General features: G+C 37.9%; 1 protein-coding gene across 1 annotated transcript in view; it reads left to right on the forward strand.

The window, feature by feature from the left end:
* GLRA2 (glycine receptor alpha 2) overlaps nt 1–27,368 on the forward strand; it is a 183,276-nt gene that overhangs the window by 62,219 nt on the left and 93,689 nt on the right. Inside the window, exons 6-8 of the mRNA XM_043458680.1 lie at nt 6,966–7,048; nt 9,891–10,028; nt 11,998–12,212. Coding sequence (XP_043314615.1) covers nt 6,966–7,048; nt 9,891–10,028; nt 11,998–12,212 — 436 coding nt within the window. The remainder of the gene's footprint in view (nt 1–6,965; nt 7,049–9,890; nt 10,029–11,997; nt 12,213–27,368) is intronic.

A 27,368-nucleotide genomic window follows, 5' to 3' on the forward strand; every position in this document is an offset into this window, starting at 1 on the left:
TTCTACTCTAGGAGGTGGCCAGGGGAGGCTAGAGGAGTTTTTAAAAGGAAAGGTCATGGGAAGCCTGAATAACTGCAGAAAATATGAAGACAACCAAGGTGTCTACAACCTATTCTGCTAGCTTCACAGACAAAAGAGGATGATAAACTAGCAACAGATTCTTTTTCTAAGAAGGAACATTGTAGAGCAGAAAATAATAAACTTTGACATCAATTAAAGTTGGGTTCAAATCTAACTTTGGTTGCTTACTGTTTTTGTGACTTTGGGGAAATGGCTTAACCTCTCTGAGGTCCAATGTGCTTATCTCAAAAACAGAGAGAATTCTCTCTGCCTCCTGGGATAGTACTCCATGACTGCAAAATAATGAGAGCACTTGACCTGAAGCAGGTGCTCACAGAATGATTATCAATACTATCGAAATCACTTGAAGTTTTATTTTTCCTTATTAAGCATTTTAATCCTAAAAGAACATAGGTTCTATCCTCTCTGCTATTTCCATGTACCACTGAAGGTTTGCATATGCTACACAGAGTATGCTAAGCATGGTCCCTGAGAGAGGAATGGCAGGAATATACCTGAGACTCTTGCTTTTCCGAAAACACAAAAGCCTCCCTTTACCCTTCCTTTCCAAACAAGACAGACTACTATATCAGAATTAACTCTCTTTGAATGTTGGAAATCTTTTCTTTAGGCAAGAAGATCTCTCATGACAATTTGCAATTCCATCTGAAAATTCGTTTTCTCTTCAAATGGCTTTTTCTTCCCTCAAGAATCTTTTACTGGGAAGGCTCTTCCGCTTACACGGAATTCTTTATGAATGAGTAGTTGCTTACAAGTCAAGGAACCTTCTGTCTACCATGAAATTATAAAGTGATTAACATGCATGCTTCTAGCAATATGAGAACAGTCCTGGCCATGGACCCAGCTACCTGATGAAGGCTAGAGGACAGGTGGACATGGCTTTCTGGCTTTCTTTCCATTTGGTTTGCCTTATTTCTAGTTCCCACTAGAAATGCTAGCAACTTACAGAGAGGGGCCAGGCAAGCTTTCTGGCTTCCTTTGCCAGTCTTGGAATTTGGCAACACCCCATGGGCTCTGGAGTGTTCTTATACGTATAATTACAATTACACATACGTACAATTATAACAATTATGTATAATTATGATTTTACACTGTATAATTACGATTATACAGTGGAAGTGACAAATAGATTCAAGGGATTAGATCTGATAGATAGAGTGCCTGAAGAACTATGAACAGAGGTTTGTGACACTGTACAGGAGGCAGTGATCAAAACCATAACCAAGAAAAAGAAATGCAAACAGGCTAAAGGGCTGTCTGAGGAGGACTTACAAATAGCTGAGAAAAAAAGAGATGTGAAAGGCAAAGGAGAAAAGGAAACATATACCCATCTGAATGCTGAGTTCCAAAGAATAGCAGGAGAGATAAGAAAGCCTTCCTAAGGGATCAATGTAAAGAAATAGAGGAAAACAATAGAATGGGAAAGACTAGAGAGCTCTTCAAGGAAATTAGAGACACCAAGGGAACATTTCATGTGAAGATGGGCATAATAAAGGACAGAAACTGTATGGACCTAACAGAAGCAGAAGATATTAAGAAGTGGCAAGAATACACAGAAGAACTATACAAAAGAGATCTTAAAGACCCAGATAACCATGATGTGGTGATCACTCACCTAGAGCCAGACATCATGGAGTGCAAAGTCAAGTGGGCCTTAAGAAGCATCACTATGAACAAAGCTAGTGGAGGTGATGGAATTCCAGCTGAGCTATTTCAAATCCTAAAAGATGATGCTGTGAAAGTGCTGCACTCAATATGCCAGCAAATTTGGAAAACTCAGCAGTGGCCACAGGACTGGAACAGGTCAGTTTTCATTCCAATCCCAAAGAAAGGCATGCCAAAGAATGTTCAAACCACCATACAATTGCACTCATCTCACACACCAGCAAAGTAATGATCAAAATTCTGCAAGCTAGGCTTCAACAGTAAGTGAACCAAGAACTCCCAGATGTTCAAGCTGGATTTAGAAAAGGCAGAGGAATCAGAGATCAAATTGCCAACATCTGTTGGATCATACAAAAAGCAAGAGAATTCCAGAAAAAAAATCTACTTCTGCTTCATTGACTATGCTAAAGCCTTTGACTTTACAAAGTCAAAGTTTGTTGACTTCACAACAAACTGTGGAAAGTTCTTCAACAGATAGGAGTACCAGACCACCTTACCTGCCTCCTGAGAGGCAGAAGGGGACGATAGAGGACGAGATGGTTGGATGGCATCACCAACTCAATGGATCTGAGTTCAGCAAGCTCCAAGAGATGGTGAAGGACAGGGAAGCCTGACTTGCTGCAGTCCATGGGGTGGCAGAGTCAGACATGACTGAGCAACTGAACGACGTGGGCTCTGATGACCCTCCTTCCCGTCTAAATCCTTTGTGTTTTCCCATTTCTGCTTAATAAAAGCCTTACATTCTCCCACAGACCTTGAGGATGCTGATTCATTCATTTGTTCAACAAATGTTTACTGAATACCTCCTCTGTTAAAGGCATTATTTTAGATTGTAAAAAGGGAAACTTGTAGCCTTTGTGGTTCTTGCATAAGGGAAGAACCTTGCGTAGGAGAGAAATAAGTAAATTTAAAAAAATTCATTTGATTTAAAAAAAACTGTAATATTAACATGGTTTACAATGTCTGCATCTATCAGTCATTTAAACTTTAAGTAAGATATAAACCTAAGCTGGTATGATGAGCAAGGTGAACTAAATAGGAAAGTAGTAAGGAATGGAATGGGGGAAGCTGATTTCCTGTGCTTTGTCCTATCCTTTTGCTTTCAAAATAGAAATGTTCCCTCAGCCTTCTCACTCTGTATAAAGAAGCAGGATCTCTATAAGGAAACTTTATTCTTTCTCTTGGGCAAACAGGAGCAGGGGTGCTCTGAATGCCTGCATGTCTTCACAATAACAGAGGGGGATGTGTGATAATGCTTCAGTAAATGAGTTCTTTAAGAAAAATCAAATGGGTTGGGAAGATCTGCTGGAGAAGGGATAGGCTACCCACTCCAGTATTCTTGGGCTTCCCTGTGGCTCAGCTGGTAAAGAATCTGCCTGCAATGCAGGAGATCTGGGTTCAATCCCTAAGTTGGGAAGATCCGCTGGAGAAGGGAAAGGTTACCTACTCCAGTATTCTGGCCTGGAGAATTCCATGGACGGTATAGTCCATGGGGTCGCAAATAGTTGGACACGACTGAGTGACTTTCACTTCACTCTGTATCTCTGTACAAAATAATATCAAGCTCACTTTTCTCCCAAACCCATGTTTTTAAATTTAAAGATAGCTTTTAAAAATCAATAGTGGTTACTTTGGAAGGTTCTTGACTGAGAAGAGAGCACAACGGAGTGTTCTGGGGTGAGGGGAATATTCTAAGTCTGGATCTCGGTGCTTGTTAAACAGTTGGGTATAGATGCAAAAAAGGTATCATGCTGTAACTTACGATTTGTATATTTTTACTGTGTTTAACATATACTTCAGTGAAAAAGAAAAAAAAAACTAAGTAAAATGCAAGTCTGTGTTTTAGGCCTGCAGATGTGTGGTAAACTAGACATCATAAATTATAGGCTCTGTGGTCCATGAAAGAACTTATTAGATCTTTCCAATCACTTCCCATTTGCTCAGATGGTGACATGATTTAGTAAAGTGGGGAGCTGTTAACTTGCCTCCTTGTTATTGACACTCATTGAGTTCCCATACAAAACCTATCTAGAAAGGGAAATAGAAAAACAAATAAGGAAGGAGGGAAATACACACACAGTTCTCAGCTGAGACTGAGATTCAGAGAATTTCATGCTCTTTGGAAATTTCACTCAGTGCGGCTTTTCCATGGTGTTAATAATTTTGACCCTAAGAACTCTGTAGGATTGTTATATCTGCCACAAAGCCAGAAATATCATGTCTGAAGCTTTTTTCCCTAAACAAATGTGAAAAGTTCATAAAAGAATCCAATTAAGCAAACCTATGATTAAGAATATTAAAATTGGGTTGTTTCCAACAGCAAACAAAATACCACTGATTTCCTTGTTGCATGTTTTAAAACTATTCATTTCTGCTATTAGTTTCTAATTTCTCAAAAGTAAACTTTTCAAAATCACAATGAAATTTCCAGGTTTTCTGGTTTTGATTCAATTAAACTATGCACATGCCTTCTGGTTATTTTTATATGATAGACATATTTTTGTTTGATGAAAATATTTCCTCTGTAAAAAATTTTAAAAAATAGATTCTTACTGTGTTAATAACAATTTTAAACCCACGGATCCTTTTGAAATTCCCCTCCCTTAATAAAGTGTCAATTTTTTTTAAAATTTCTGATTACTAGAGATTTTCATTTTGATTCTCTTACTCTTCCTTTACGTTGAAGAGTTCATGGCATTAATCTCAATAAAATAAAACCTCAAAAAAAACAAAGTCTTTATGCTAGAAAGAAATTTAAATATATTTAACTATATTTATATTTATATATGTAAATGAACTCCACAACTGACAAAAATCATTTTTCCTGTCTAAAATGTTATTTTAACTTGGATATTTAGAACTCAAAACTATTGTTTTTCCTTTAGATATGTGGTATTTGTGTTCTCAGAATAGCTCACAGAAGGTAGGTAATTTATTTAGCAATGAAGGTGAAATACTGTATGTTTGTGGCAAAATTTTAACAATAATATTATATTACTATATATAATAATATATTACTATATATAATATACTAATGTATACTATATATATTATACTATATAGTATATAGTATAGTATATAGTATATACAGTATATAGTATACTATATATATTATATGGTATATAATATATACTATAATATAATAATATATTATTATCATTATAGTAATAGCAAAACATTACTGAGTAAAACATAATTTAATAAGTTTACCTTTCAGCTATTGTTTGAAGAAAGGCATGCTTAACACATAAAGTTGATCATCTTCAAATAGCCTATACTTGTCAATATAGATAACACGGAATGAATAAAGAGTTAAAAAAAAATAGTATGAATCATCCCGCCAACCAAAAATAACTACTCTTAATATAGTGATGTGTTCACCTCTAATATTGAAAACATTTTTACATGATTGGGAGTACACTCTACTGTTTTTGTATCTTGCTTTTCCCTGTCATTGTTATATTTTAATGATTTTGAAGATTGTCAGCATGGATTCTTTGTCTAATCTCACTTCAAATCCCAAATCTTTTCTTTCTTTAAAATAACTGGGCCACTCTTTTTTATTATTATTATTTTGTTTTGGATTGAATAGGTATAACATAAAGCTGAGAAAGGAAAGAAAAGTGAACCAGGAAGGGAGAGCATGACAGAAAAGAAGAGTTTAGGTAACAGTGCAAGAATCAAAGGGGTCTTTGGATAGAAGAGATATTTGAGAGAAAATGAACAGAAACTTGGAACAGTGAACTTCAGAATAACATGATTCTAGCATTATAGCTAAGTGGCAATAAGCATCATTTGATTCTACCTCATCATTTGATAGTGAAGTGAAAGTCACTCAGCTGTGTCCAATTCTTTGTGACCTCATGGCCTATACAATCCATGGAATTTTCTAGGCCAGAATATTGGAGTGGGTAGCCTTTCCCTTCTCCAGGGGATCTTCCCAACCCAGGGATCGAAGCCAGGTCTCCCGCATTGCAGGTGGATTCTTAAGGATGCATGTTTATCGAGTTTAATGTATTGCTTTGGGGACAGAGACAGTCGGAGGCAGTTCTTGAAAGGGAACACAGATATGCTGATTCTCAACCTTAATTTCCTTCTTTTAATCTCTGAGGCATAAAAAAACTGAAGAGCAAGAGGTGTGCAGCATTTCCTCGAGGACTGAGAAAGGAAATAGTGGAAAAGAGATGGTGAATTAGTCGATATCTTGATAAAAGACTTGATCAGAGGTGGCTGGAGCTTAGAAAATTAAGGAAAGGAAAACACAGTAGTCCCTCAAGGATGCAGAGAAGTGAAGACTATGTACAAGTTACGATCCTCAAATGGCTTTTTAGATCCAGAATTACCTGCTCCAGATTTGTGAAAATTCTAGAATGAATGCTACAATATACAATTGACCTGTCCATGTAGTTAGCAAATGAAAAGATAGTGAAGTATTTGCCCATTTGATGGGAGGAGAGCCAATACTTGCCGCAACCAATTATGCTTATTACATTATTTTTTGTCCTTGAAGCAAAGCCCACCTGTCCAACTTCAAAGCACGATAAATTTTACATCTTTTGGACATCAGTGTGCATAAGAGCCCACTTTCCTGTTACATTATTTCTCAATGCTCTTCTTTCTTTCTTTATTTAATCACTTAAATTATGTATTTATTTATTTTTGTAACTTTAAACTTTAGTATTGTAATTGGGGTATAGCCGATTAACAATGTTGTGGTAGTTTCAGGTGAAGAGCAAAGGGACTCAGCCTTACATATACATTTAGCCATTCTCTCCCAAACCCCTCTCCCATCCAGGCTGGCACATAATATTGAGCAGAGTTCTGTGTGCTATATAATAGGTCTTTGTTGGTTATCCATTTTTAACACAGCAGTGTGTACATGACCTTCACAAAATCCCTAACTATCCCTTCCCCCCAGAAACCTCTTCTTGATTCTAGAATAAACTTCAGACCAGTGCTACTGGGGAGGTGATAGTCAGAGACTGGAAGATGGGAAATGGAGAGTAAGAGGTTACTGCAAAATTCTATAGCATTTAAAAAAGTTACCAATGGCTACTGATCATTTGAAAATTAGAAAACATTGTCCTGAGTGAGAGCTGAGAGTTCATCCTCTGTATCAGTGTCACTCTGCTTAATACCAAATATATTTTTGGTTTGCTTCTCAAGAATCAGATCTCACAAATTAAAAACTTGTTTTCAATTTTCTTTTCTTTGGTAAGGCTCACCTTGACCTTATCCTGTCCCATGGACTTGAAGAATTTTCCAATGGATGTCCAGACTTGTACAATGCAGCTGGAGAGTTGTAAGTCACTACGACTGAGATAACCACCTGCTTGTTTTAAGCAATGACCTGGTTCTTTTCAGTATGTTGTTAAGGAGAAAAAAAAACCCATAAGAGTCAATCTATACCTATTTAACAACTCCCAAGGTCCTAAGGGAAGGACAAGTAAAAGGGTGTGTGCGTGTCTTCTACCCAAGAGCACAAAGACCATTTTTCAAAGTAAAAAGCCAAATAACTTGCCCTTCATCAAAAAACAAGCCTGATTCAGTAAGCTTTTCTTTGAAATGAAAATGTCTCCTGGGAAAATTAAGATTATTAGTCATTTAACCTCTATAATGAATCGCTCTCTAGTCAGAAAATTGTTATTTCCTTCTATCTTGTGCTTGTATAGACCTTCACTCCAAAGGAATTTTAGCAGGAAGGGATAATTGATTTGAGGACAAGATACAGGGGCCTTAGTCAGAAGAGGATGTAAAAATGAGGGGCATTGAGATGACATGGAATAAAGGGATCTCCCTTAGATGGGCCACGGACATACAAAGACAAGGTGAAGGAACTAGAGAAATGCTACTACTCTGTGACCTTTATGTCCTGGCTCTGATGCCACTGAAATCTTTAACATGTGCCATAAGTTGCTGATGCCTCCAAGGTAATGGAATTTTCAGTCAGCAGACATGAAATTTTTTTCTGGCTTGCTCTGTCAGTTGCTCTGTTTGTAAAATGCAGAGAATAATAAGTGCTACTGACCTACAGGGATGTTAGGAGATTTAATGAGGCAGGGGCAAGAAAATACTTTTAACTTCTTGGTTTAGAAAAATAATAAATGCAAAAAAACACATCAACTATTATTTAAAAAGAGGCGGTGACAGCGATTTCTTCTGATCATTTAAAATCATTGTAGATTTCCCTTGAAACTTCCTACAAAAATAAACAAAATAATGAAACATCTTTGTTTGAAGAGGTTGTCAGATATAAAATGAGAATTTCTGATTTACAATAGGCTTTATGTATTCATTTTTTCCCCCATTGCCCCTTCTCTTCAGAAGATAGTTAAGAAAAACTTTTTCTTACATAATGATTCCTTCTTTGTGTCTTCTCTACTGCTCCAAACTCTCCCCTGCCTCAACCTATTACTTAGTTTTTCTATAAAGCAGCAACCATAGCTATCATCTGAGGTTCCTCCAAGGCTTAGTCGTGTCCAACTCTTTGCAACCCCATGGACTATACAGTCCATGGAATTCTCCAGGCCAGAATACTGGAGTGGGTAGCCATTCCTTTCTCCAGGGGATCTTACCAACCCAGGGATCATACCCAGGTCTCCCACATTGCAGGCAGATTCTTTACCAGCTGAGCTACTAAGGAAGCCCCCTTAAAGGCTTAAAAACTCCAATTAGTAAAATATGCTTGGTGCTTTCAGGATCTAGAAGTAATGAAATCAAAGAAGCAGTGATGTGTTTACCACTAACTTTGACTGTGAAGGGTGGGAAGTGTCCTTTACTTTTCTACCCTCATATTCTACCCTCCTTCCCCACATTTTTTCCTCTTCTATTTGATGGACCCCAAGCTGCAGCTTCCAAGTGGCTGACAAGGACTATTACTGTAGCAGTCAGCAAGAAAAGGGTGCTTGGCAAGCCTCTAGTATTTGATGGAGATATCCAAGAAGTCCTCATACAGCACTGATGTGGAAGAGACAGGGTTGACCACTCTCTTTGTGGACCATCAATGCTTGTACAAAGCCCTCTTTGTGACTTGCTTGTTTTTAATTTCTGGCTTTGAATGGAAAAGGTGGTTCAAAGAAAGAGGAAAGTAGATTCCAATTGATTTCTGGGTAGCTTTGGTGAGTCATTACCTTTCAGTAAACAAGAATAAGAATCTATAACCTTAATAAACATGCTGAGGTTACTGGCTAGCCAAAACCTCACATAATAACCCTTGTCTGCCTCACTCTCCTTTTAGAGTTCATATCACAAATAAAGGAAGAGGTGAGAGAACTGATGCCTAAAAAAAGAGTAGCCTTCATTTCCAGGGTGCAAAAAGATCCAGAAGTACTTGACATAACAACCTAGTTAGCAGGAGCTTGGAGACTAAGAGCTGACTTTGGTTTACTAAACTGATAATAATCTTACTTCGAATGGTTCAAAAGTCATGTAACAATATGACTATATAACAGAGAATCTGTTTTACTTCATATTCAGCATTGTAATGAGTAGGCCCCTTTAGCAAGAAACTAGCACAAATGAATATGCTTAATTTGCATATTCTATAACTTTCTCTCAGGTTACCTACCTACAGCCCTTCCCACTTGCTAAAGTAATTGAGGATTGACCATAAGGACTTGAACATAAACTTTCTGAAAACAAAGGTAATAGACCCAAAGAGAGGAGCCAAGTTTGTAATGGAAATATTTTAAGCAGGGCTGTGATGAATCCATCCTCATTAAAAAAAAATGCTTTTCATTTGAAACACTAAGCCTGGTACCATGAATTACATTGTTTTATTGGATATCCACAGACACAGCTCTTTCAAGTAAAGACAATCTTCAAAGCATTTTTGTTTATTTACTTGTTTGTTCTTCAGAAGATTTAGTGGATAAAGAAGGCAGAGGCAAAATGGACTTTATAGATTCTATTCTCTCATTATACAGAAAAAAATCATTCAGAAATAGCTTGTTGTCTTCAATTTCTTTGGCTCCAATGACATGTAGTTGTCATGATGATCACAGCTCTTTTATTAAAAAATGCTCTTGAATTGGCCGACCATGTCTGCTTTAGATGACCCCCTTGATTGTTTCTTTACCTGGCTAGACTCTCAAGCTTTCTTGGAAAGATGCATTCAATTTTTCACTATGATTCATTTGTTCCAGTTGGATACACAATGAATGACCTGATATTTGAGTGGTTAAGTGATGGTCCAGTTCAAGTTGCTGAAGGATTGACCCTGCCTCAGTTCATTTTGAAAGAAGAGAAGGAACTCGGCTACTGCACAAAGCACTACAACACTGGTAAGTTTCCTTTCAGCTGCTAAACTCAAATGGGCTCCATCTGCAGCTTGGCGTATATATCTTATCACCTCATTTTCTGCATATTGATCAAGAAAGTGGAGCTACAAAGAACTGTCCTGGGCTTGGCTCAAAATCCCTTCAACACATAAGATGCCTATACCCCTTGGAATGGGTCAGAGAGCACGACAGTTAATTTTTCCAAAAGAGAGAGAGAAGGAAAGAGATTTGGGAATCTTGTGCTATTCTCTCGCTGACCATCTACTATCAAATGACTTTGAGGAAAGATGTATGAGACCTTGTAAGTGGTACAAGAAATGAATAAATTTTGGCCCATTCCCAGCATCCACTCTTGACATTGGCTCCTCAGATCAATTTGCACTTTCAGGACTTCCATGGGCCGGTGGTTAAGAATTCACTTGCAATGCAGGGGTCAAGGGTTCGATCCCTGGTCAGGGAACTAAGATCCCACATGCTGTGGAGCAGCTAAGCCCGTGCGCCACAACTACTGAGCCTGTGTGCTCTGGAACCTGTGTGCCACAACAAGAGACCATGCACCACAACAAAAGATCCCACAACGAAGATCCTGCATGCCACAATTAAGACCTGAGGCAGCCAAATAAATTAATAAATCGATTTTAAATTTGCACTCTGCCTTAGTGGAAGAGAGAAATAAAAGGTCTTTGCAAACCCAGAAATACAGCTGTTGCACTCTCCAGTACTAAACAGCATGCATGAAAATCAGTTGCTGGGAAGTCAGCTCGCTCTAGAGTCATGCACTATCACTAGTGATGACAGACACACGGTGCAAGGCGAGAATCTGAGGTCGTAGCAACAAGTGGGCATTGTTACCCGGAAGATTATGCCCGCCCGTAAAGTCGATGGCTTTTCCTGTCAATGTCCTGGTCTTTCATATCACACAAGCTGACCAAGGAGAAGCAATTGAGACACGATAGTTTGTTCAGTGACTGCTCAAGGAGTCACTGCTGAGTAAATGGTCCATGAACATTTGTTTTAGAAGTCAACAATGCTTTCTTCTTTTTTTTTTTAACAGGCAGCAATGTATTTATTGGAAATGAACTAGACATTACATAGAAGTCAACAATGCTTTCTATTAAATAACTAAAATCTGATTGTAAGGTCTTCTTCCTGAGCAAGAAGAACCCAACCCTATCTCTTATCATTTGTGCAGGCTAAGCCAAATTACCTTCTGGGCTTCTAATGCCAAGCCAATTAAAAAGGAAGGGAAGTGGTAAGGGGCAGGAACATCTGTCTCTTAAGAGTATGTTAAAAGTTGTAATGTCTTTACATGTACTCTATTTTAGAGGCAATGCAACACTGTAAACAGATTCTAGGTATATTCTAAATGTCCTCAAGTAATTACCCAGGAGATTATGAAAATTTTACAATGATCAGATTATATTCACAGCTTCTAAAAATGTCTATTTTTCTCTTGCTACTGCTAACATGAGGAGAGATATACAATTAACCAAATCCTTTAGGAGCCTCACATGAACTTCACTGCTTAGGAAGGCAAGGTTTCAACTATTTCATATTATACATTATGTATTAAATGCTATATAGTGTGTGCTACACATATACGCTGCAGGTTACATGTTGTATGCTATATATTACATACTATAACTCCCACAAAACTGAATAGTTTCTTTCCACTGAACAGTCTAGAAAATTCTGAAGCTCTGTCTAAATAATCGCACTGCAACAAGCACAGATTTAAAAATTAAATATGCCACATGGTTTTGGGCCAGTGACTCTTTAGATCGCTCATTCTCACACTGTCATTTTCATTACTGGTTGAGTTGGAAACAGTTGAATTGGGTATGTAGGGTCAGTGTTTTGTGCAGTCTTTCAAATCTATCTTTAATGTTCTTTTTTAATATAAATAAAGTGGGGGCTGGAACAGGAAAGATAATTTCAAATTGGCTTTTAAATCATCATTTCCTGTTTCCAGGAAAGTTTACCTGCATCGAGGTTAAGTTTCACCTGGAACGCCAGATGGGATATTATTTGATCCAGATGTACATCCCCAGTTTGTTGATAGTCATTCTGTCCTGGGTCTCTTTTTGGATAAACATGGATGCGGCCCCTGCCAGAGTTGCACTGGGCATAACGACAGTCTTAACAATGACCACCCAGAGTTCAGGCTCCAGGGCATCTCTGCCAAAGGTAAGAGATCTCCTCATTTGACAACAAGTGACCTGAGAGGTTTGTCAAAGGTCTTATGGGCTGGAGAATTCTGTGAAGACAGAAATGTTTGCTTCTGTGCGGCACTGCTGGAGATGCAAATGCAGTAAGAGAATTGGAAAGCTGAGTTTGAGAGCATTAGAGCTCTTAGAACAAGGGGGAATCTTTGTAATCAGATTAATTAGGGGAAAGGGGATTCAGGGTTGAGAGAGAAGAGGGATGAGTGGAGGCAGAAACATGGCTCAGGAATTCTCAGAAGCCCTTGAGTACTTTTGACCTCATGTTGTTTATGAGGCATGAAGCTTGCAGGAATTGGAGTAAGATTGATACAACTTATGTTGTATTGTCAAGTATTTATTGGGGAGGCTATTGTGATTCATATGCTCAGTGAAGTCATTTACTGTAATAAAAGATTGAATTTGTTCTTGTTTAGTCGCTGAGTTGTGTCCGACTCTTTTGTGAACCCATGGACTGTAATTAAGCTACTGCAAATTTACACAGAAAAGCCATATGCAATGAGTGTACATAGGAAATGAACGTGCAGTATTAGGGTGTAGCAAATCAGATATCTGTTTGTTCGCTATGCCTTAATTTAGCTTAATGGCTAATAAAATTACTATTTTGAGTGACATAGTTACCTAGAGAATAACAGTGGAGTCACTGAGGATGGTAAAAATTCTGGCAACTGTGGCAGGTTCACAAAGAAGTATGGAGTGGATATCGGGGGCAAAAAGACATTTTGAAGTACCTTGAATAATAAATCATAATGGTTGCATAATCTATTTTTATGTAAGAGTGGCTGTCTGCATTTGTCAATATTGCTCAGGAAAATAATGATAAACATCCTGCTTGTGAAATGCCCCAGCACCTCAGAATGTTCCTATGTATATTTCCCCCTTTCACTAAGTACATTGAGTCATTAGCCTCAATTTTCCAGGACTGTGAGTTCAATTTAATATTCAGTATACACTGTCTCATACTGGTTTAGCACTTACTACAAAACCCAGTTCCAGAAAGTAACTGAGATGTAATCCTCTATTTTTGCTAGCTTGGGCTTATGTTTAGCTGTGCTGCAACTGACATGATAAGAAATGTTATATCATATTCCACATTATCGCCTGTGTTGGAAGATAAGATGACATATGGAAGAGTTCTGTGGCTTTAATGGAGTTTGGTTGAATAGTGGGAAAATACTTATACTAATTTTTCAAGTTAAATGCCTCCAAAGATAAATATTAGATATTGTATGCTAATAGAGAAAGGAATAGCTCTGTCTCTGATACCTTTTTACTTTATGGGATAACAAATAGTACAAAACACCTATGTCATATTTCTACTGGAATACAGATGTCAGAAATGGTAACAGCTTTTTTTTTCAGCTATATAATCACATATCAATACTGCCTAACAGAAATTTTAATCCACTCTGTGCCTCCTCCCAAACAGGTTCATTTGTTTATTTCCCATTATTTATTAGTTATTGCCATCACTGTATGCCATGCCATTTAACCTTAGGACACACAAATATACTGTACAATTTAATAGATAGTTAAAGTATTGGTGGTACACTGCAAACAGATAATGTCAAAACATAAGATATTTAGCCTCCAAAAACTCATTGATACAAAAAGAATAGTCATTTATTTCAAAATGGGAGCTTGAGATTTTATAAATTTGTTATTCATTCTTATTAGCCATTGTGATTTTACATCATGGTCAGAACTATTGCTAAAAAGGAGATTAATCAAGATGGTAGAGGAGGAGGACATGGAAGTCACCTCTTGCTATGAATACATCAAAAATACATTTGCATGTGGAACAATACTCATTGAAAACTAACTGGAAACTAGCAGAAAGACTTGTACAAGCAAAGCTGTGAGAAAGATACATATGGAATCGAGTAGGAAGGGGAGAAAAACAATCAAGTCAGGACCCGTGACCCTGGTAGGGCTCTCAGGGGAAAAGAGAGATCACATGAACAAACACCAGCTTTGGGGAGTGAGCAGTGAAAACTACAGACTGGATGCCCCAGTCCTGGGGTCATACACAGTAGACGAGCCCTCTTGGCTGCTTGGAGGACACTGGGACTAACAGGAGGTCTGTGGGAAGCCTGGTCTCTGCTCCTGAGGAGTGCTGGTGCACTGGCTTACCCCTGGGGCAGGGCAGAGAAGATGGTGAGAGGACTTCTCCAGGGGCAATCAAGTTTCCCACAACTGCCTTGGTGTTTGTTCCAGCAAAGCTTACTACACGTCAGAGTGTGGTGTGGGATCTAGGGCTGCCACCGCTGGGGAAAAAGCTCGGCCATGGGATACAGAGATGACCTAGTCCCGGGGCAAAGTCTGGGTGAGGCATCAGTAACTATTGTTGGCACATACTCAAGCACCACATCAGAAGCAGCCCAGAACTCTGAGGGCGGCTACTCCACCACAGCTAACCCCGATACACAAACAGTCCACACTGGCCCCTCCTGCCCTGCCCTGCAGCTCCACAAAAGGGCAGCCGTGTCACAGACTGGGGGAAGTGGTCAGCAGTGAGGGACAAGTGGAACTTGGGCCTGAGGCTGCATCTAAGCAGTTAGAGAGAAATAATCGCTGGCACCTACACAAGCAGCACGTGAGAAACAACTCAGACTTCTGTCTGTGGCAAAAATGAGCTGAGAGGGCCCACATGGGCTTCCCTTCTTCAGCAATTCCCACCTCTGGGGCAAAAGTCCCAGTGCTGGGAAAGGGGAAAGCAGACACCTAAAGGGAACAGAGCCAGCTCAGGTCCAACCCACAGGGCTTCTACTCCAACTACTTGGAGGGCAGTGATGGCCACTGAGTGGAAGGAAAGTCCCAACCCACACCCAACTACAGCTCTAGCCCCTCCGCCTCCAGCCTCATATCTACGTAATAGCTACCAACATATTAGCTACCAGCACAACGTGAGGAAAGACCTCGCTTATGTCCACGTCAAATCTGCTCTCTCTCCAAAGGCATTAGGCATACACAGTCTGCATAGGGATGTTTCCATATATGAACACCTCTTCCAGACTGGAATAGATAACCGTTTCATTTAAATTCATAGAGGCAAAGAAAGTTAAGGAAAATAATAAAGCAAAGGAACTACTCTTAATTGAAACAGTAAGAAAAAAACACTGAAAATACATAATTCAAGTCAGCCCAGTTCAGTTCAGTCGCTCAGTCATGTCCGAGTCTTTGTGACCCCATGGACTGCAGTACACCAGACCTCCCTGTCCATCACCAACTCCCGGAGATTACTCAAACTCATGTCCATTGACTCTGTGATGCCATCCAACCGTCTCATCCTCCATCATCCCCTTCTCCTCCCACCTTCAAACTTTCCCAGCATCAGGGCCTTTTCAAATGAGTCAGTTCTTTTTTTTATTTTTTTATTAAAAAAATTTTTTTTCCATTTATTTTTATTAGTTGGAGGCTAATTACTTTACAATATTGTAGTGGTTTTTGCCATTGTTTCATGTCAAATGAGTCAGTTCTTCGCATCACGTGGCCAAAGTATTGGGAGTTTCAGCTTCAACATCACTCCTTCCAATGTATATTCATCACTGACTTCCTTTCGGATAGACTGGATGGATCTCCTTGCAGTCAAAGGGACTCTCAAGAGTCTTCTCCAACACCACAGTTCAAAAGCATCAATTCTTTGGCGCTCAGCTTTCTTTATAGTCCAACTCTCACATCCATCCATGACTACTGGAAAAACCATAGCCTTGACTAGATGGACCTTTGTTGACAAAGTAATGTCTCTGATTTTTAATATGCTGTCTAGGTTGGTCATAACTTTTCTTCCAAGGACCAAGTGTCTTTTAGTTTCATGGCAACAATCACCATCTGCAGTGATTTTGGAGCCCAAAAAAATAGTCTGCCACTGTTTCCACTGTGTTTCCCCATCTATTTGCCATGAAGTGATGGGACCAGATGCCATGATCTTAGGTTTCTGAATGCTAAGTTTTAAGCCAACTTTTTCACTCTCCTCTTTCACTTTCATCAAGAGGCTCTTTAGTTCTTCACTTTGTGCCATAAGGGTGGTGTCACCTGCATATCTGAGGTTATTGATATTTCTCCCAGCAATCTTGATTCTGGATTGTGCTTCATCCAGCCAAGCGTTTCTCATGATGTACTCTGCATATAAGTTAAATAAACAAGGTGACAATATACAGCCTTGACATACTCCTTTCCTGATTTGGAACCAGTGTGTTCTTCCATGTTCAGCTCTAACTGTTGCTTCCTGACCTGCATGCAGATTTCTCAGGAGGCAGGTCAGGTGCTCTGGTATTCCCATCACTTTAAGAATTTTCCACAGTTTGTTGTGATCCACACAGTCAAAGGCTTTGGCATAGTCCATAAAGCAGAAGTAGATGTTTTTCTGGAACTCTTGTGTTTTTTCCATAATCCAACAGATGTTGGCAATTTGATCTCTGGTTCCTTTGCCTTTTCGAAAACTAGCTTGAACATCTGGAAGTTCACAGTTCACGTACTTTTGAAGCCTGGCTGGACAATTTTAAGCATTATTTTACTAGCATGTGAGATGAGTTCAATTGTGTGGTAGTTTGAGCATTCTTTGGCATTGCCTTTCTTTGACATTGGAATGAAAACTGACCCTTTTCAGTCCTGTGGCCACTGCTGAGTTTTCCAAATTTGCTGGCATATTGAGTGCAGCACTTTCACAGCATCATCTTTTAGGATTTGAAAGAGCTCAAGTGAAATTCCATCACCTCCACTAGCTTTGTTTGTAGTGATGCTTTCTAAGGCCCACTTGACTATGCATTCCTGGATGTCCTGCTCTAGGTGAGTGATCATACCATCATGATTATCTGGGTCATGAAGATCTTTTTTGTATAGTTCTTCTGTGTATTCTTGCCACCTCTTCTTAATATCTTCTGCTTCTATTAGGTCCATACCATTTCTTTCCTTTATTGTGCCCATCTTTGCATGAAATGTTCCCTTGGTATCTCTAATTTTCTTGAAGAGATCTCTAGTCTTTCTCATTCTATTGTTTTCCTCTATTGCTTTGCACTGATCACTGAGGAAGGCTTTCTTATCTCTCCTTGCTATTCTTTGGAACTCTGCTTTCGAATGGGTATATCTTCCCTTTTCTCCTTTGCTTTTTGCTTCTCTTCTTTTCACAACTATTTGTAATGCCTCCTCAGACAGCCATTTTGCTTGTTTGCATTTCTTTTTCTTGGGGATGGTCTTGATCCCTGTCTCCTGTACAATGTCATGAACCTCTGTCCATAGTTTGTCAGGCACTCTGTCAGATCTAATCCCTTGAATCTATTTGTCACTTCCACTGTATAATCATAAGGGATTTGATTTAGGTCATAGCTGAATGCTCTAGTGGTTTTCCCTACTTTCTTCAATTTAAGTCTGAATTTGACAATAAGGAGTTCATGATCTGAGCCACAGTCAGTTCCCAGTCTTGTTTTAGCTGACTGTATAGAGAATGTTAACTGAATTAAGGAAAACAATAGATAAAACACAGTGAGAATGTTAATAAGGAACAAAGAATATAAAACAAGACTCAATCAGAAATAAAGAATTCAATAACTTAAAAAAAAAACACTAGAAGGAATGAAAAGCAGACTGACACAGAAGAATGCATAAGTGATCTGGAAAACAAAGTAATGGAAATCACAAAAAAGAAAACAAATTTTAAAAGATAAGAACAGTTTATGGGATCTCTGGCTTAGCATTAATTGTACCAATATTCAAATTATAGGGGTCCCAGCAGGAGAAGAGAGAGAAGGAGATTGAACATGTATTTGAGAAAATTATGGCTAAAAACCTCCCAAACTGGTGAAAAAGGAAAGAGATATCCAGGTACAGGAAGCAGAGAGAGTTCCAAACAGTAGAAAACCAGACAGATATAATTAAAATGGCAAAACTTAAAGACAATTTTAAAGGCAGCAAGATAAAAACAGACTCATATACAAGGAAACTCCATAAGGCTATCACCTGATTTTTCTGCAGAAATACTGCAGGTAAGAAGAGAGTGGCATGACATATTCAAAGTGCTGAAAGGGAAAAACCTGCAACCTAGTATATACTAGCAGCAAGACTGCTATTTAGACTCAAAGGAGATATAAAACTACTCAGAAAAGCAAAAGCTAAAAGAGTTCATCAATACTAAACCTACTGTAAAAGAAATGTAGAAATGTTAAAAGGTTTTCTCTTTGAGGGAGAAGGGAAAAAAGTAAGAATCTATAGAAAATTGAAGTTCCAAGAAGGAAAGGAAAGGAAAATATATAGTAAGGATGGAGGATCTACCACTTAACTAAGCCAGTACAAATATTAAAAGACAAAAATTTGCAAAAGCAACTATAACTACAATAAAGAATTAAAGGGATAAACATGAAGATGTAAAGTATGACATTAAAAACACAAAATGTTGGGGAGAGGTGTAAAAAATGTAGATCTTTTAAATTTGAACTAAAATGACTATCAGTTTAAAACAGGTAGATTTGGTTATAGGTCAACAGGAAAGAACCCCATGAAAACCACAAATAAAAAAACCTACAATAGACACACAAAAACTAAAAAGAAAGAAACATAAGCATATTATTACCAAAGAAAATCATCAAACCACAAGTAAAGAAACAAAAAGAAATAACCAGAAGTACTATAAAAACAGCCAGAAAATAAGTAATAAAATGTCAATCAGTACATACCTATCAATAATTACTCTACATGTTAAAGGACTAAATGTTTCAATCAAAAGACATAGAGTGGCTGATTGTATTTTTTCTTTAAAAAAAAGCCAAGACCCATCTTCATGCTACCGAGAAAACTCACTTCAGAACTAAAGACACACACAAGACTGAAAGAGGGGGAGTGGAAAGAGACATTTCAGGTAAAAGGAAATGACAAGAAAGGAGGGGGTAAATACTCATATCACACAAAATAGACTTTAAAACAAAGGCTATAACAAAAGACATTATAAAATGATAAAGTGATCAATACAAGAAGAAGATATTATACACATTAACAAATATGTATCAAATAAAGGAACATCTATACATATAAAGAAATACTAACAGAAATAATGGAGAAATGGACAACAATACAATAAGAGTAGGTAACTTAAATGCTCCACTTACATCAATGAACAGATCACCCAGAGACAAAATCAATAAGGCAACAGTGGTCTTAAATGACATGCTAGACCAGTTAGATTTAATAGATATCTACAGGAAATTTCATGCCCAAACGGCAGAATACATATAGTTTTCAAGTGCACATGGACCGATTTTCAGGACAGATCACAAGCTAAGCCATAAAATAAGTCTCAACAAATTGAAGAGGACAGAAATAGATGGAGAAATGTATCATGTTCATGGATCAGAAGAATCAATATTGTGGAAATGAGTATACTACCCCAAAGCAATCTATAGATTCAATGCAATCCCTATCAAGCTACCAACGGTATTTTTCAGAGAACTAGAACAAATAACCTCACAATTGTATGGAAACACAAAAAACCTCAAATATCCAAAGCAATCTTGAGAAAGAAGAAAGGAACTGGAGGAATCAACCTGCCTGACTTCAGGCTCTACTACAAAGCTAGTCATCAAGACAGTATGGTACTGGCACAAAGACAGAAATATAGATCAATGGAACAAAATAGAAAGCCCAGAGATAAATCCAAGCACCTATGGACACCTTATCTTTGACAAAGGAGGCAAGAATATACAATGGAGAAAAGACAACCTCTTTAACAAGTGGTGCTGGGAAAACTGGTCAACCACTTGTAAAAGAATGAAACTAGAACACTTTCTAACACCATACACAAAAATAAACTCAAAATGGATTAAAGATCTAAACATAAGACCAGAAATTATAAAACTCCTAGAGGAGAATATAGGCAAAACACTCTCTGACATAAATCACAGACCCACCTCCAAGAGTAATGGAAATAAAAGCAAAAATAAACAAATGGGACCCAATTAAACTTAAAAGCTTTTGCACAACTAAGGAAACTATAGGCAAGGTGAAAAGACAGCCTTCAGAATGGGAGAAAATAACAGCAAATGAAGCAATGGACAAAGAATTAATCTCAAAAATATACAAGCAGCTCCTGCAGCTCAATTCCAGAAAAATAAACAACCCAATCAAAAAATGGGCCAAAGAACTAAACAGACATTTCTCCAAAGAAGACATACAGATGGCTAACAAACACATGAAAAGATGCTCAACATCCCTCATTATCAGAGAAATGCAAATCAAAACCACAATGAGGTACCATTTCATGCCAGTCAGAATGGCTGCTATCTAAAAGTCTACAAACAATAAATGCTGGAGAGGGTGCGGAGAAAAGGGAACCCTCTTACACTGTTGGTGGGAATGCAAACTAGTACAGCCACTATGGAGAACAGTGCGGAGATTCCTTAAAAAACTGGAAATAGAACTGCCATACAACCCAGCAATCCCACTGGGCATACACACTAAGGAAACCAGAATTGAAAGAGACACATGTGCCCCAATGTTCATCGCAGCACTGTTTACAATAGCCAGGACATGGAAGCAACCTAGATGCCCATCGCAGATGAATGGATAAGAAAGCTGTGGTACATATACACAATGGAATATTTATCAGCCATTAAAAAGAATGCATTTGAATCAGCTCTAATGAGGTGGATGAAATTGGAGCCTATTATACAGAGTGAAGTAAGTCAGAAAGAAAAGCACCAATACAGTATATTAACACATATATATGGAATTTAGAAAGATGGTAATGATGACCCTATATGCAAGAAAGCAAAAGAGACACAGGTGTAAAGAACAGTCTTTTTTACTCTGCGGGAGAAGGAAAGGGTGGGATGATATGAGAGAATGGCATTGAAACATGTATATTATCATATGTGAAGTAGATTGCCAGTCTAGGTTCGATGCATGAGACAGGGTGCTCAGGGCTGGTGCACTGGGATGACTCTGAGGGATGGGATGGGGAGGGAAGTGGGAGGGGTGTTCAGGATGGGAGAACACATGTACACCCATTGCTGATTCATGTCAATGTATGGCAAAAACCACTACAATATTGTAAAGTAATTAGCTTCCAATTAAAATAAATAAATTAAAAAAAAGAACAAAACAACCCTGCTGCTATTTTGATCTTGGACGCTGAGCCTCCAGAACCATGAGAAAATAAATTGCTCCATTTAAGCTAAAGATAAAATAAAATCAGAAACAAGACAAGGATGCCCATTCTCCTTACTTTTTTAAACATAGTATTGGAAGTGCTAGTAACAGTACTCAGATGGAAGGAAGGAAGAATAAGCATCCATATTGGAAGGGAAGAAGTAAAACTGTCACTATTTGCAGATTATATGGCACTTTAAATAGAAAATCCTAAAGTATCCACCAAAAAACTACTAGAATTAATAAATAAATTCATAAAAGTTGTAGGATACAAGGTTAATATATAGAAACCTGTTGCTTTTCTATATAGTGATAATGAACTATCAGAAAGAGAAAGAAAAAATCCTATTTAAATAACATCAAAAAGAATAAAATATCCAGAAATAAAGCTTAACAAAGGAGGTAAAAGACCTGACTTTGAAAAGTATAAAACAACGATGAAAGAAACTGAGGATGATACAAAGGAATGGAAAGACATCCAAAAACAAAGCTGTGATATCACACTCCCTGATTTAAGACAATATGACCAAGCTACAGTAATCAAGACATCATGGCACTGGCACAAAAACAGACACATAGATCAGTGGAACAGAATAAAAGGCCCACAAGTAAACCCAACATATACAGTCAATTAATCTATGAGAAAGTAGGCAAGGATAAACAATGGAGAAAAGACAGTCTCTTTCATTTGTGGTGGTGGGAAAATTGTACAGCTACACATAAAAGAATGAGATTAAAACATTTCATCACATCATATGTAAAAATAAACTCAAAATGGATTAAAGTCCTAAATGTAAGACCAGAAAACATAAAATTCCAAAAAGACTCCAAGGCAGAACACTCTTTGACATAAAGCATAGTATTATTTTTTTGGATCTGTCTCCTAAGGCAAAAGAAATAAAAGCAAAAATATACAAGTGGAACCTGATTAAACTCAAAAACTTTTGCACAGCAATAGAAACCATAAACAAAACAAAAAGGCAACTTACTATATAGGAGAAAATATTTGCAAATGATATGATTGACAAGGGGTTAATATCTGAAGTAAATAAATAACTCATATTAACTCAATATAAAAAACTAAACAACCCAATCAAAAAGTAGGCAAAATACCTACATAGACATTTTTCCAAAGAGGAAAAGCAGATGGCCATCAGGCACGTGAAAAGTTTCTCAACAGCATTAATCATCAGGGAAATGCAAATCAAAACCACAATCAAAACCTCACACCTGTCAGAATAGCTAGCATCAAGAAGTCTACACATAACAAATATTGGTTGGCGAGGATGTGGGGAAAAGGGAACCCTCATACATAGTTGGTGGGAATGTAAATTTGTGCAGCCACTAGGGAAAACAATACAGGGATGCCTCAAAAAACCAAAAATAGAACTACCATGATCCAGCAATTTCACTCTTAGGTGTATATCCAGATCAAAAACACTAATTCAAAAAGATACATGCACCCCAATGTTCATAGCAGCACTATTTACAATAGGCAAGATATGGAAGTAACATATCTTCATCAATAGACAAATGGATAAAGAACATATTACTCAGTTGTATAAAAGAATGAAATTCTGCCATCTGCAGTAATGTGGATGGAGCTAGACAATATTATGTTTAGTGAAATAAGTTAGAGAAAAAAAGACAAACACTGTATGATATCACTTATGTTTGCAATCTTAAAAGTAAAACAAATGAAGGTATGTAGAAAAACAAACGGTCTTACAGATATAGAGAACAAACTAGTGGTTATCAGTCGGGAGAGGGAAGTGGGTGGGGGAAGACAGAGTTATGGGATTAAGAGATTTAAACTACTATGTATAAAATCAAAAAGCAACAAGAATATATCATACCTCACAGGGAATTCCAGTCGTTATTTTGTAATAACTTACAATGGAGTATAATCTATAAAATACTGAATCACTATGAACACATGAAACTAATATAATATTTAAATCTAGTATATTTCAATTTAAAAAAACTACTGCTAAATAAGTGGTCACTGATTACTAATCTTTGTATGAGAGGCAATCAGGAATTCAGATAAACCTAAAGAGAGTATAATAAAAAAATTTTATATTCGGCTCTGAACTCATCATGGTTATCCTTTTGCTATCATAGGTTTATCTTTCTATGTGTATTTTTATTAGGCTATTATTAAACATGGTTGGCTCTCAACTGACTGTGGGAGATGTGATTCATATGGATGACAGAAAGGAAAATGGGATAAAAAATGAATTATGGAAAACAAAGAATTCCTTACACACACACACTCATTCTAATTTATACACATAGCAGGCCCTGAGCAAGTGCTTTACTCTCCTGATTGCACAGTTCCTTCCGGGCCTATGGCAATGCCCTAGACAGAATAGGTAGGCACATTGCATTATCTTATCTATAACAAGTAAGACATGCTTGTTATAAATAAGACAGAAAACACAGAAAATATCATAGACATTAATGAACCAGTATATAACTATTAAGATTTAGATTTATGTCCTTCAAGTGTATTTTTCCATGTACATTTGTAGCCAAACCTCACACATGCACAAACAGAAAATTTAGATCAAAGTTGTATACATTTCTATGTATTAATATGTGCCACTTCAAATCAATCATGACTAAATTTGCAGTAACTTAACAGCAAATTTGGTGTATTCAGTTCAGTTCAGTAGCTCAGTTGTGTCTGATTCTTTGCGACCCCATGAACTGCAACACGTCAGGCCTCCCTGTCCATCACCAACTCCCAGAGCTTGCTCAAACTCATGTCCATCGAGTCGGTGATGCCATCCAACCATCTCACCCCCTGTTGTCTCCTTCTCCTCCTGCCTTCAATCTTTCCCAGCATCAGGGTCTTTTCCAATGAGTCAGTTCTTTGCATCAGGTGGCCAAAGTATTGGAGTTTCAGCTTCAGCATCAGTCCTTCCAATGAATATTCAGGACTGATTTCCTTTAGGATGGACTGGTTGGATCTCCTTGCAGTCCAAGGGACTCTCAAGAGTCTTCTCCAACACCACACTTCAAAAGTATCAAACCTCCAATACTCAGTTTTCTTTATGGTCCAACTCTCACATCCATACATGACCACTGGAAAAACCATAGCTTTGACTATACCAACCTTTGTTGGCAAAAAATGTCTCTGCTTTATAGTACAATGTCTAGGTTTCTCATAGCTTTTCTTGCAAGGAAAAACGTCTTTTAATTTCATAGCTGCAGTCACCATCTGCAGTGATTTTGGAGCTCAAGAAAATAAAGTCTGTCACTGTTTTCATTGTTTCCCCATCTATTTGCCATGAAGTGATGGGACTGGATGCCATGATCTTAGTTTTCTGAATGTTGAGTTTTAAGCCAACTTTTCACTCTCCTCTTTGACTTTCATCAAGAAGTTCTTTAGTTCTTCTTTGCTTTAAGCCATAAGAGTGGTGTCATCTGCATATCTGAAGTTATTGATATTTCTCCTGGCAATTTTGATTCCAGCTTGTGCTTCATCCAGCCCGGCATTTTGCATGACATTCTCTGCATATAAGTTAAAGAAGCAGGGTGACAATATACAGCCTTGACGTACTCCTTTTCCTACTTGGAACCAGTCTGTTGTTCCATGTCCAGTTCGAACTGTTGCTTCCTGACCTGCATTCAGATTTCTCAGGAAGCAGGTAAGGTGGTCTGGTATTCCTATCTCTTGAAGAATTTTCCACAGTGTGTTGTGATCCACACAGTCAAAGGCTTTAGCATAGTCAATGAAGCAGAAGTAGATGCTTTTATTTTTTTGGGATTTTCTTGCTTTTTTTATGATCCAATGATGTTTCCAATTTGATTTCTGGTTCCTCTGCCTTTTCTAAATCCAGCTTGAACATATAGAAGTTCTTTGTTCACGTACTGTTGAATCCTGGCTTAGAAAATTTTGAGCTTTGATTTTCTGGGGGGCTAGCTTTGCTAGTGTGTGAGATGAGTGCAATTGTGTGGTAGTTTGAACATTCTTTGACTTTGCCTTTCTTTGGGATTGGAATGAAAACTGACTTTTCCAGTCCTGTGGCCACTGCTGAGTTTTCCAAATTTGCTGGCATATTGAGTGCAGCACTTTCACAACATCATCTTTTAGGATTTGAAATAGCTCAGCTGGTACTCCATCACCTTCACTAGCTTTGCTCATAGTGATGCTTCCTAAGGCCCACTTGACTTTGCACTCTAGGATGTCTGGCTCTAGGTGAGTAATCACACCAATATGGTTATCTTGGTCATTAAGATCTTTTCTGTATAGTTCTTCTGTGTATTCTTCCCACCTGTTCTTAATACCTTCTGCTTCTGTTAGGTCCATACCATTTCTGTCCTTTATTGTGCCCATCTTTGCATGAAAAGTTCCCCTGCTATCTCTAATTTTCTTGAAGAGAATAATCACCATTTACTTTAACATCTGGAATATTTAAGAGTTTCTTTCTTTCTTTTTTTGCATTTCACGATGATGTTATTTTTTTTTTAATATTTAATCTTAAGCTGGCTCTTTCACTGTCCTCCTCCACCCTAATCCAGAGGCTCTTTAGTTCCTCTTCACTTTCTGCCATTAGAGTGGTATTATCCACATATATGAGGTTGTTGATGTTTCTCCCAGCTATCTTGATTCCAGCTTGTAATTCATCCAGCCCGGCATTTCTCATGATGTGCTTAGCATATAGGTTAAACAAACATGGTGACAGCAGACAGCCCTGTCGTACTGTTATAAAGAAGTACTGGTGTTCATATTTTCATACAAAGCCCACACTACTAAGGATACAAGACAGGTTCTCCTAGTAACTCTTTTACTGTCTGATCCCAGTGCAACTTGGAGTTTCAGCAGCTCAGCAGATATGACATATGGAGGAGATGCCAACCTCTTCCCTTAGTGTGATAGGGGTAAACAACCTTCTCCTCTCCTCCCACCTTTAGAAGAGTGGGGAAAATGCCATAGCACTGTCAACATCCACAAATTCCATTATTTCAATTAATTCTTTTCAAATGTCTAGTCTTCCATAATACAGGGTGTCAGGTATAAAAGTCTCTAGATAGCAGTTCTTCTAGAAAGTCCTGTATCCTGAAAGCATATATGTAGATTCTCCCTTCACAGTGAGTCTTTCATAGAAATTCTGAAACAATAAGAGTCTTCAACTCCAGTGCTATTATCCTTATAAAATAAATAAATATGTTCAATCTTAGAGTTTTAGCCCTGTGAGGGCAAGGACTCTGTTGATTTGTCCATGTTTACATATCTACCACTTAGTACAACACCTGGCTCATAGGAGGTGCTCAGTAAAGAGTTGGTTAGTGAATGAATAAACAGTGTTGAAAAGGCTTGCAGTCAAGAGGTATTCCAAGTATAATTTAATTGGTGGTTCATTCATCCATTTATTTATTCAGCTTAACATTTATTGAATATCTCTCCTGTGCTATTCATTGTGCTAGGGGCTGGGGAAACCAAAGATTAAAAAAGAATAAAACAGCCCTTGCCCCTGCCTTCAGGGGCCTGTAATCTGATATGCCAAAGACAGATACGTGGAATGTTGGTTATTAAACAATGTGGAATACAGGACATCAGTGAAAATGCCTAACCTATTAAATGAAGGAGTATGAAACAGAGAGAGAAGAGGGAAGGAGGAGAGGGGAAGGGAGCTAGAGAAGAGGGAAGGTGCAGTCCTAGGAACATGACCTGAAAGAGGGATCCTTAACTGAATCTATGAAGCCGACTAAATAGGTGAAGTAGGAGGAGGTAAAGGTCATTCCAGGCAATGAGGTCTTTACTATTCATAATATTTGGGCTACACTTATAAAACAAGCTTTTCGAGAAGACAATCTGGGCAGGTTTCCAACATGCTTCACGAATTTTAAACACATTTCAAATAAGAAATTGTGTTTATTGAATCCAAGTTAATTTCCTGCCTTCCTGCCAACCAAAGCTTTTTGTAGTTTTTATTTAGTTTGGTGTTTAGAAGTTCAGTCTCCTCCCTCAAAAAAA

Source organism: Cervus canadensis, chromosome X (assembly GCF_019320065.1).
Source record: "Cervus canadensis isolate Bull #8, Minnesota chromosome X, ASM1932006v1, whole genome shotgun sequence".
Lineage (NCBI taxonomy): Eukaryota > Metazoa > Chordata > Mammalia > Artiodactyla > Cervidae > Cervus > Cervus canadensis.